The 12,260-nt window shown below is 40.1% G+C and overlaps 1 protein-coding gene across 2 annotated transcripts; it reads right to left on the bottom strand.

Moving 5' to 3' along the window:
- Positions 1-1,368: 1,368 nt before the first annotated feature.
- On the bottom strand, positions 1,369-11,921 carry LOC107684075 (probable E3 ubiquitin-protein ligase TRIM8). 2 transcript variants are annotated; one of them, XM_016480234.1, is made up of 7 exons: positions 11,704-11,921; positions 10,096-10,598; positions 5,783-5,878; positions 5,219-5,452; positions 3,731-3,762; positions 3,496-3,611; positions 1,369-3,365 (listed from the first exon to the last, which is right to left on the bottom strand). In XM_016480234.1, the coding sequence occupies exons 2-7, from the start codon at positions 10,558-10,560 to the stop codon at positions 2,722-2,724; spliced, it is 1,587 nt and encodes a 528-aa protein (XP_016335720.1). In that variant the 5' UTR covers positions 10,561-10,598; positions 11,704-11,921; the 3' UTR covers positions 1,369-2,721. The 2 variants fall into 2 exon arrangements, with proteins under 2 accessions (XP_016335720.1, XP_016335719.1); XM_016480233.1 differs by having other exon boundaries at positions 10,096-11,921.
- Positions 11,922-12,260: the final 339 nt, after the last annotated feature.

The following is a 12,260-nucleotide window of genomic DNA, read 5'->3' as shown; positions in this document are numbered from 1 at the left end:
TCATATGCTCATACTAACACTCAAGCATTGGCCTTTATTTCACCTTGCATCATATTCAGAAGTTCTGCATTAGTGTGACAGCTGCGCTCTTTGCTAGCAGGAGCACATACTAGCAGAGTCATACACAGTCTTTTCCAATGGGGAAATTGGCCATACAGAAGCTGTTTTTGTGCAGTGCACTGATAAATTGTGCACTTCAGAGAAGCCAGATGTTTTCTTATTCCTTTTTTTGTTTGTCTATTCTTTGCTCCAGTCTACAGAGATCTCAGCCTTTCTTTTCTGTTTGCCTTGTGATGCACTAAAAATGCTGAGCTGCTATTTAGAGTCAGGCATCTGACATTCTTTCAAGAAAGGAAACCCGAGGAAGGGGAGAGTAAACCCTGCTCACTCTCGGGTTATACAAACATCACCGAAGACTCATTCTTGCAGATACGCACACACACGTACTTCACAGCATCTTGTTCCACATGTAGCCACATGTGAGAGGCAGGTATCCAACTCAGATCACTCGGCTTTAGTCACGCAGATTGGTAATAAATCTTTGGTTCTCTTCACATATACACGTACAAAAACAAACTGAACAAGCCTTCATTTTTGTCAGTTGCATATACATTAATTATTTCCATTGGCTTAGTAGAAACAGCAAATGTCATCATATGCTGATCACACCCACTATTTGTCTCCCATTTTTCACACGCCATTGTAAACACACTGACAGGTGGCTGTGTCTACATTATGCTAAAGCTAGTGAATCCTTATATGCATAAAATCTCACATTTAGCAGAAACGTTAAAAGGAGAAAAATACATATAAAATGGCTCTTCTAGAAGTGCTGTAAGTTCTGGTATGTTAGTCACATCAAAAGTGAATGGGCCGCTGTCAGTTTAGAGATGAAAACAATGAAAATCAAACCACTGCTGACCTAAATTTCTTGTCTAGAAATCAATAAACTGAGGCGAAGGGCATTTTGACTTTGACTCATTTGCTTGTTTTTGCTTTCATTTTGTTTGATGGGTTTTAGATTTAACCATCCTGATCTTTTCCATCACAACCTTTCTGCATTGAAAATGGCTTCACGGTCTTTCTGAAATATAAAAGAAAAAATAGTGCACATTTCTCAAATTCATTTACATGTTAACAGCATTTCTTAAAGTCTGGTCTAGGCTGGAAGCATTTATGTCAATAATTTGACTTACACTGATAGAAATTAAGTGTTAAATGTAAGTGTTACCATAGTGATGTTAGCAATAGTCTATTTTTAATCTGCAACACACACATAAAGAACGTAAGGTTAAGATTCATTATACAGCACAAAAACAAAGAAACTGTGGAAAGAACTTCTTAAACTTGAAATTAGCATTTATTTGAACAAGAATCTTTCCAAATTACAAGTCTTTCTTTTTCATTTCACAAAATATTTACAACAGAAAATCCCTCCATTTCTTATCCCAAGTATTCAGTTAGTTTCGTAACGTTCATTGGTCAACGTTTCTCTTAAGTAGATCTAAAAAAAATAAAAAATAAAACAAAACCAAAAACTTCATTCCCTGTTTCAAAAGTCATTTTATAACTGCTAACAGTTTTATTATTTTTTTACGAGTGCTCATAAACTCTTTTCCCACATGCCCTCAGTAACAAACAGGAAGCCAGAGGCTCCGTTGCTTGGAGCCGGAAACGGCATGAAACACAAGGAAGAACAATTACAGCATTGACAGTAAATGCACAGGCATCAAGTGCACCATGACCCTCTGAACACAGGCCATTTCGTCTTCGGCTGACACGTTTGCGCTAAAGCCGCTGTTGAGTCAGATATAATGAGAGGCCACGGGTAAAGAAAGAATGCGAAACCAATGCATCCTGCATTTAACATACAGGATGTAAAGGGGAGCGTTTCTGTGGCTTTTGAAGGTTGATTGAAGGACCAGATTGAAGGTTGTGGGTGGAGGCGCGTAGAGGAGAGGACTGTGAACCAAGGTGAAGGGCATTTCCATTAAAAAGCTGCATTCAGTAGGGAAGGTCAAGCGAACAATGGCGGCGATGACAATGTTGTGCTGTTCCAGTTTCCGGGTTAAGAAAAAACAGTTAAGAATGGTTCAAATTAACATGTACTTGTGCTATTTGTGATGAATAAAAAGACCACAGAGTCCCATTTAAACAAAATTAAAGCTGAAATATGGAAGGTTGGGAAACTATACAGAGTTTTTGCACATGGGTGTTCTAACAAACGACAACCATGTGAAGTTAATAAAACTTTGTGGGCTACAATTCTCTCAACAGTAAATTGCCTTAAGTTTCATTAAGAGCTGACTTAATGGTTTTACTGCTGACTTCCATCGTTTCCCCCGATGAGTCAACGGTAATTGCGAAAATTTTGATCTTACAAAGAAAGTGCAACATTATTGATGATTCGACAAAAGACAGCATCCTCCATCATTTCTCCATCTCTTGCAAACATTGAGTGTTATTTTTAGAAGAGCCACTTGAGTTCATGGTACATAATCACAACACCATTAGTGCCTAAATAATGTGCAAAGCTATGCTTGACTTTGTGATATTAACTTTCTTTTTCACTGCTCTCGGACTTCAGCAGTTCATCCAAGTTAATTCTAAATGATTGATAAGGTCTGCGTACAAAAATGCCCCACATGCATCTCTTTAAGACATCTCTCGGCGGAAAAAGACGCCCCATCTGGTGACTGGCAGCAGTCACTGGAGCAGGGGTTAACTGGTGACGTAATGCTTGGTGGAAGACTGGCCGTAGAGGCTGTAGAAGTCAGTGTGCCTGTGCGACTGAGAGGCGTCGATCCAGTCGCGCATGGACAGGCTCTGGAGAGACTGGGACATGGCCGGGGCCGAGGGCAGGGGAGCGTGGGAGTACTCCTGCGAGCTCACTGGCCAGGGGAAGGAGCTGGAGCGAGGGTAGGGCGGATGGCCGCGGTGATTGGACACAGAGGGCACCCCTGAGCAGTAACAGTTATCGACCGTGCACATCAGGATCTTCCGCGCTCCGTACTGGGACAGCTGGGAGGAGCTGCCATTTGGGTAATGGGAATGCGGGAATACCGAGGCAGAGTGTGGTAAGGGTTGAGAGCCGGAGGCTGAGCTGCTGGTTCCTACGTGTTGGGTGGAGCCACATGGCCCTAGAGCTTGCTGGGAGGACTGACCTTCGCCTGGGGCAGAGCCCTGAGTGAGACTCAGGCACGGCTGCTTGGCAGCCGCAGGGCCTGATGAGGAGGAAGAGTCCATGTAGCTAGCACCCGCTCGGGTGCTGCCGCTGCCTTCAGGGAACGCCACGGAATGCCTGCGCTTCTCGCACATGTACGCCGGAATACTCTGGAAAAAGTTTGCAGGTGCACTGAACGGAGCTGGAAATTAGAAGGATTAAAAAAAATAATTTACAGAAACGGTTAATTATTTAAAAAAAGAGCAGCTGGATGCAACATAAGAAGGTTTAATATAATTAATACTTGAATATATGTATTTTTTAATGCATACCTTCCAGCATCTTGCAGATGTTCTTCTCTCTTTTAGAGATTTCAGACAGAAAGAGTTTGGAGTTGAGGCTGCCCACTTTGTATGGTGACAATGTGCTGCCCACATACGGCTGAGACCTAGAGTCCAAAAAATTAACCATGCAAGCTAATGGTTACACTTAACACAATGACAAAACAGGAATGATGACTAATGAACCTTATAATGATTCATGTATGAAAACGCTGCAGTGACTCACCTGTCCATTAGTATTTTCACAGATTTCGTGTTCTAAAAAGAAAAAAAAAAAAGATATTATATATCATTTCAATAACAGGGTTCCTGCACATAAAATACATCTAAAAATAAAAATAAAATAACAACAACAAAAATGTAACTATGTAACTGTCAAAGGTATTTTTGCGCAGGCATTACTCCCCATTGTTTCTTATGCCCAGTCTCTATTTATAAAAGGTAAAATGTTCGAAAATAAAATAAAAAAATGCTCTTATAATAGTAATTTTTACTAGACAAGATGCAAATAATGTTTTATATTATTCTAATAATACTTTGGGATTGTTTTAACTGGAAGAAACTTGCACCGACAGATCTTAAAATGTCAGTGCCATTGTTTTGTCTCAAGATGCACATGAGTAGGCTAATGTTACTTTCGAAGGCACATTTATAAAAGATACTTAAATGTCCTAATTGAACTTTGGCCTAATCCTGACTTAACCTAAACCCTGTCTGTGAAACCAGGCCAATATGATATATGATATGATATATGACATGATATATGATATTATATTATTAGAGTGCCAATAGAATAGTATCATTATACACTTAGCATAAAAAAAATATATATGGAAATTGTCTGTGTATCAGCAGCAGAACTTTATTTTAATCTTTATAGCGGTAATGAAAAATGACAAATATAGACACAGACAGCAAGTAGGCCCTGCCCACCAGTGTTGTGTGGGGGTTTTTGCACAACAAAGTTGGTGTGTGGGTTTTGGCACTCCAAATAAAGCAAAACAATTCCAGAACTGATTTTTTTTGCAAGTCAATTGAATACAAGAAGCTCAAATAAGACTGCAGTGAAAACAAGCGCAATTCAAGGACAAGATGATATGAGACGCATGTGGGACATGCATGTCTGCAACAGACTGTTGACAGGTGGAAAAAAATCAGCTGTTGGCTTTTTTTTTTTCTTCATTAGAATAACAAAAGGAGTTTCTCTTGGTTTTAGTATCTCTGTTGGTTTATAGTGCCTCTCTCCTACAGAATTAGCAATTATACTAACCAGTATTTGTTCCCCTCTCACTAAACATTTCTCATTGACGAATATCTCTAAAATCACATAGTTTAGCTCAACATTAACAAATAGCTGAATCTGACTTTACATCCATAAATCTAAAAAACAAAACAAAACCTATAAAAAAAAATAAAAAAAACATTTTCATACTTAATATTTCCTGAATTTCAGAGAGATGTATCCAGCACATGAAAAATGGATGCCTATTCTACATGGGGCCAAAAACAATAATTTTCTGGAATCTTTGTATACTATTACACTGTCATGGTCCACAATAAATCTGAGTTCACTCATAACAGCCTGGCAGAAAAATACTCTTCATCATCCTCACCATAACAAAAGGCAAAGGCACTTTAAAACATGGCTAAATGTCACCATTTATAACAAACACAGGCTGTGTAGTATTGACAACAGCAATAAAAGTCAGGTCACCTTCATAAAACCGATGTCCTCTGCCTTATCAAAAACCATCTGGATGGAGCTGAGCAGTTTCTTAACCTCTTGCTGTTTCTGGTGAAGCTGCAGGGCCTGCGCAGAGTTTTCCTGGCAGAACTTGGAATGGGCCTTATCCAGGACCTCCAGGGTCTTCCCCAGATCCTCCTCCAAGAGCTGCTGCATTTTCTGATACTGCAGCTGCACCTCCTCCTTCAGGTGCTGCACTTTGTCCTGAGGTTCCACAGACCGGCACAAAACCATTACTTAATATGCAAGTCTTGTTCTGTCTTAACAATGGGGGTTAAGCAGAGACTGCATCTGATGTGGATGATTAGGAAGAGCCAAAGGAACTGGATTTGTTATGGTACAAGAACTAGGCATAACCTTTATCTCAAACCTGTACGAAAGTACTAATGTGGTCATTAATCACAGTAATAGGAAGAGTGCCCTGTTTTAAAAAGCTAAGTGTTTAGTTTCAAAGCTCACAAAGCAAAGGATGCAGTTGTTCTGTTTATAATAATGTGATTTAGTCAGTGTACAGCATGAACATTTCACACTTACTTCCATGAGACATTTGTCAGATTCTAATTTGTAGAGCTGCTCTTCTATGTCCTGAACCCGGTCTTCAATTCGATCCTGCTGTTTGATCAGCATTTGCTGAAATACAAAAAGATATGATTAGGGCAATACTGTTTTGATTTGACTATAATACTATCGTATACTATACAGAATATCTGGCCATGTTGAGATGATCAGAATCGGCTGATAACAGAAATGTAAACAATTACATTCAAAAACAAACAAAATAATCCTAAACCATTTTCCACCAGAATCAACCATTTTGCCACAAACTGCTCCTAGTTTTTAAAGAATATTGTCAGTGAAGACCATGCTTGAGATGAAATAAGAAAAAAATGCAAATGTAACTTGTGAGCAGAATATTTTTGTATGTCTTTTCCACTCTGCAATGCAATTTGTATACAATTACGCAAAATGTGTAAAAATTATTTGTATATTTTGGACACATAAAATGCTGGCTATGAAATTACCCAAGCCAGTTTTATTCCTCACTTTAAAAATGTCATTTCCACCACAGTCATTTTCAGAATATTATGAAATTACATGACCTGAGGTGGAGTGGAAATGGCACTTTGGTGAAAATGTTCATGGCTTTCAGAACAAAGGAAATTCCTCTGTGTGCATGACACTGTATAATAATAAATTAGTGCATGAAATGTGGGTTTCATGAGAACTGAATACTAGAAAGAATGATATTTTCAGTTTCATTTGTATGCTTAAACCCCCCCCCCCCCAAAAAAACAACACCGTTTCAAACAGCAATATTTACCGAAGTATAATTTATAATAAAGTCACTGACAAAAAAATTACAAAATCTTATGTCATTCTAAAAGTTTAATCAGAGACACTATTAAAAGCATGTCTTAATATCATACTGAAAAAGCAAGAAAGAATCACAAAACTACTGTAATGATATGTTTTTAAGGAAACGTTATAGGCATTTAATAGATCACAATATTCACAATGTTGTTTGCTTGTATATCACCAGTAAAATGAATAAATATCTAATATTTAGCTCAGCACAAAGATCATATATAAATGACAATGAGTAGAATTCAAGCTATATACAAAATAAAGGAAGACAAGATCTGTGTTCTACATTACTAATGCTGTAATATAAATTCAGTTTGAACCATAAACTAAGAATTCTTGATACTAGAAAATCATTTTCAGTCTTATTTTATTGCTAGACAATGACATAAATGAACAATCTAGTATTCCAGTTAACTAGCATATTTTTTTCTTTCAAAAACTACATAAAGAATATGAGAATGCAGCACTAAGACAAAAAGATAAAAAGTCAGTTCTGTTGTGATGGCACAAATGTAACTTTGCTAACTTCCTGTTCCTTTCTTTTCAATGAATGCAATTGTCAAGGCCCCGCGGAGAAGGTCTGGTGGCTGAAGAGGAATTTCAATTATTTTCCTTTCATATTCAATGGCAAACAAAGGGAAAAACACAATCAACAAACGACTTGCGATGCCTGACAAAGTTCAGTGGTACCTTAGCAACAAACCAAATTAGTTTTAATTAAACAAATGCCTCGTGCGAGAGGCAGTCACCAAAAAGAAGGTGGGGGTGCTGTCATGGCAACAAAGCTCTTTTTTTCATATCTGTATATTCAGAGGGGAATATGAGGGAGGAAAAAAAGGAAAGACAGCATAGAGGAGAGCACAGAGAAAGAAGGAAGGCTCATTTCACACCGTCTTTCCCCATTTTGTCTTTGTCTGCGTCCAAGGCAGAGACAAATCACGTTGACCCTGTGAGTGTGTATTTTGGAGCAAAGATCCATAATGAATGCAGGCTACCTCAAAGATAAAACTGCTTCCTGTAGAAAGAGGACAAACCTCAACCACATCAAGCCACTATGCTCAAAAGCTTACAGGCGAAAAACAGGGCTTGCATGCCAAAGTTGACTGAGGGCATGTCTAATTCAGTAGTGTGACATCAAATTTTAATAACCTCACACGCGGGATGAAAGCCTAAACAAAACAGGTATTCTCGTAGAAGCAAAGAAATCAATTTTGGTATTTTTCTTCACACTCGAGAGTAATGCCATTATATAATTCTGATTCATCTCAGCAACAAAGAGTAAAAAACAAAGGGAATCAATGTCAGTCTTCAGAATGCAGCAGTACAGGACAAACGCAAGACCCAGAGAGGGATGCGCTGCAAACTAATGATCTTCAATCACACCGTCTGACAGACACTTATAACAGCTGACTGTACCCTCTGTGCAAAATGAACTACATCAATCACTGCCGATGATACGCACAGCCAAACCTTTTTCTTTCAACAGATTTTGTTTGTGGAGCGCATGACAAATTGGATCCACAATCACATGATACTGGGTAAACGGACTTGTTTTCATGTATCTCGCCTGTGCATCAACCGATTTTCTTGTGGCGTAAATCCATTACCAAGATTTGGATCCAAGGAATTGGATTTGGCAATGAATCAGACTCATACAGACTACACTAACCTCTCTACACTACCAAAAATGACACATATTTACAGTATGATGTGTAATATTCATCTTAGCACAGCAGGAGATCTATCTTGCATACATTTTTACAGCGGCGGTACATAATTTAAAGCCATATGGAGCCATTTTCTCCCTATTAAGTCTCTTACTGTGGTAATTTAAAGCGATGGTTCTCCAAAAATAGAAATCTGGCCGTCAGTTACTTACCTTCATGACCTGTATGAAAACCTGTATCCTGAAATATGTCTTAATGTGTTTTTGTCCACACAATGAAAGTCAGTTGGGTCCAGTGTTGTTTTGGACCCTACTGACTTTCATTGTAGAGCCAAAAACGTTCTTCTTTCTGTTCTGCAGAAGAACTAAATTACATGAGGGTGAATAAATGATGACAATTTAAATTTTGGGTGAACTATTTCTTTAATCTGTGGTGAAATACTGTGAATTTGGCGACGTCCGTCACAATGGCCAACAATACGTGTTTGGTTTCTGAAAACACAAGTTCTAAACCATCTACTCATTTACAGATTAAATTGGTGTTTATCTAAATCAACAATCAGGAACAGAAGAAAGGTCAATAAGCAGAAAACCGCATGGAGACAGAGAATGTCTTTGAAGCTCTAGGATCTAAGACCATGGCCTAATTGTAGTGACTGATGAGCTCGGGCTGCCGGCAGAAGCCTGGAGGGTGGAACCTAATACCTCATGGCAGCGGTGCTGGCTTGCCATCCAGGACGGACCTCTCTCAAGGGGGAATGGGGGTAGGGTGCTCAAAATCACTGTCATTTCAAAACAGCGTCTCTTCCGCCAAGGTCAGAGTGAACGAGGCAATAGCAACCTTGCCCTGAGCTACAGCCCCAGACAGAACCATTTTGCTTTGTAGCAGATGAACGTAGAAGGACAAATGGTGTCTATCAAAGACGGTAAACTTAACATTCACAAACAAGGACTACCTGTGAAAAACAACTCTGGAAATCCCGAAACATCCCAAACGGGCATGGTTTCAGTTTCAAATAGCTTGGGCTACAACACAACAATGGTTCATTTTGTAGATTGATTGGTCATTGCTAGCATGTCCTGTCACAGAAATGCCTGGGATAACTGATTTCTATAATCAACAGAAATGGAAATTATGCTGACAGCATGCACATGAATCGAATCGGTGGCACACTGCTTTACTTCATACAAACAAAGCTATTGTAAAGGGAAAAAAAGCATCATACATAACTCCTAGTCACATCCTGTACTAACTAAAGAGATTTGTTTTGAGATATTTGAAGCAAATATAATATCCTAGTTTAAAAACCCATTCTGGCTGTGAATTTTATTTGGTTTTAGGTTTATGAAAAGGCTATAAAAGCATCTTCAAGAGCATTGTGCAATGCTGATTATTTAAAGCAAGAAAATACAGGTTGTTTTGTTCCAGCGAGCCTAGAAAATGCAAGGGGTTGTTAAGGGTAAATTAAATCCAAATCTGGCCTTTTCCCTCATCTGTGCCACAGAAAATAAGACTCATCATTAAATTCTCCAGTCGCAGTCCTCCCCCTCCCCTAAACGCCACGCAAGGATGCACCTGTGCTGGGAAGATAAGCCCAAAGGAGAGCTTCGGTATTGTTTGCAGCTCTACCCAATTGTTTATCATTAAATGGAGAAAAAAAGGGGGGAAGGGGACAGAATAGTTAGCAACTACATAGATAAACCTCGTCGTAGTCTCCACCGAATCCAGAAGTGAACCACAACCTTTAGCTGGAGGTAAAACAATGGAATGTAGAACATAGCGTGGGGAGGAACACAAGTAGTTGAGGCCACTTACTCTGATATCGTTATGTCTGACTTCTATATCGCACACCGCGTGGCCGTGGTTGGTAGCACATCTGGAGAAGCAGCAGTACTGGCAGACGGCCACATGCTCGGTTTCACAATGATATAGTCTGTACTCGTCGTGCTGTGGACAGCTCCAGGCCCGCACGTCCTCGGCGTCCACCAGTAAGTGTCCAGCGTTAGAAGAGGGTTGTTGGAGATGGGTCTGTACGTGGGAATGGCAGCAGGGTGCATTGCACCTGAGGCAAACCTTCTGGGCTTGAAGTGGAGGGCCGCGCCGGCACAGAATGCAGTGCAAGACCGCAGGAGTCTTCTCAACATTTAACGCGTTAAACTTCTCCACAATGTTGGACAGTTTGTGGTTCTTCTCCAGAGCTGGTTTTTGGCTGTAGGCATGGTTGCATTCGGGACAGCGAACCATTCCTGTGTCTTTAGACCAGGCCTCGTTGATACACATGCGGCAGAAGTTGTGTTTGCAAGGGAGCTGAACCGGCTCTGAGAACACATTCAAACAAATAGGGCATATGAGCTCCTCTTCCAGACAGTTCTTCCAGTTCTCAGCCATCTTTAATGCTGACAAGTCAATGTAAAAACTGTATAAAATAGGTGCTCCTCTGTCGACACTGAAATGGGTGGAGTGGGAACCACAAGGACCTTGTTTTATCCCACAAACCTCAACTTTGTGCCAGTGAGAGTGTGAATACTCCAGAAGAGTATACTTTGAGCACACTTTAGCTCAAGGCAACATCATTACACCACCCACTTATTCATTCGTTCGTGTCAACTGTAGGCGTCGCGAGAATTTGGTGTTGCAACAGCACTAAAGTGGACTTTTCTGTCTTGTGACTTCAAATGCCAACACACTAGTTCATATTCTACACGTGTGGCCGATTCCTGCGCCCACTAGTTATGTATCTATGAATAATCTAGTCTGCTGACAGCTCCTCGTTTACTAGGTAACGTTAAATAGGCCGTTTTTCGCGAACAGCCTCGAGCGAGAGACTAATAAAAGCTGTTGGAAGTAAATTAGTATTCTCACTACCAGGCTTTTGTTGTTATTGTCCGCTGCTATTTTGACATCGCATCACAATGACATGGATTTTATTTCCAAAGAGGATTATAATGGTTCGGCTGGCTCTCCATACAGACGTGCGTTACACTTTATATTAAAATAACGTACTCATATCGCACATCCCCCGTAGCGTCTTATAAATCTGAATTTCATAGAAAACAACGATCTTAACCAGACCAAATCGGTTAATTCTTACACATATGTGTAGACTACGCTCATACTAGACTTCCCCTCATTATAACAAAGGAACATAGAGAGAACATACACTGGTATGTAACCAAGTCTAGAGAAAACTGGACTGCCGAGTGCCTTCACTTTGATCTCTTCAGGCGAGAAAAGACGAAGTCTTACTCCGATACACCTCCAAAATTATACATATTTTAAAGCGAAACGGAGTGGTTCTCGCTACTGGAGTCTGTCATCTGCCATCTTGCGTCCCTCTTTAAAAATGAAAAAGAAAACGTCTCTGTTTGGCCCCCATCAAGCCTGTCTCGCTTTAGTGCTTAAAATAAATCAAAAGTGGATTACAGGCGTGCGATTCTTCGCTGCTTCCGAGTCCTATCGTGGCCGATTCCTGAGAGCGTGCATCCATGGGTCGATCCTCAAAACGGGCCGATCTCACCATGGTATTATGTATGGTTTTTTCCCCCCTCTTCTCTCCTTCAGGCTTTGATCAGGGTTGGAATGCAGGGACAGAAAAGAGAGTTTCAATACACACAGAGCTTCACACTCGCTCCTCCCCTCCCAACGACCACTCCGCCAATCACGTGACTCGTCTCCGCTTTGACATGCCAAAAGGAGGGGCTTCGAGCAACGAGGCGGGGCTTTGTTTAAAAGGGCATCGACATCGGGGGAATAACGCGAAGATTAGTGGGGATTTTGAATCATCCCAGCGACTCCAAACTTTTAAATCTGTTCACTAAAATCAGAATCGGAAAGGGCTTTATTGCCAAATAGGTTTGCACATACAAGGAATTTGTTCTGGGAGCAGAAGCTTCTAGGACACAGAGACAACAGCACAGAGATAATAAGAAATAAAGATATGTGTATAAAACAGAAATAGTAATCATTTATGTTTTCAGTCT

This window comes from Sinocyclocheilus anshuiensis, unplaced genomic scaffold (genome assembly GCF_001515605.1).
Source record: "Sinocyclocheilus anshuiensis isolate Anshui unplaced genomic scaffold, SAMN03320099.WGS_v1.1 scaffold553, whole genome shotgun sequence".
Classification (NCBI taxonomy): Eukaryota; Metazoa; Chordata; class Actinopteri; order Cypriniformes; family Cyprinidae; genus Sinocyclocheilus; species Sinocyclocheilus anshuiensis.
Note: the sequence above shows the minus strand (reverse complement) of the source record. Positions and strands in the feature narration are given on the sequence as shown.

Bases quoted from the DNA above. Each gene is read 5' to 3' on its own strand.
- LOC107684075 (XM_016480233.1), bottom strand. From the start codon at position 10,668: ATGGCTGAGAACTGGAAGAACTGTCTGGAAGAGGAGCTCATATGCCCT. The intron at 5,879-10,095 runs GTAAGTGGCCTC...TTTGTATTTCAG, and splicing joins TCAGACATAACGATATCAGA to CAAATGCTGATCAAACAGCA. The intron at 3,366-3,495 runs GTATGCATTAAA...TCTAATTTCCAG, and splicing joins CATCTGCAAGATGCTGGAAG to CTCCGTTCAGTGCACCTGCA.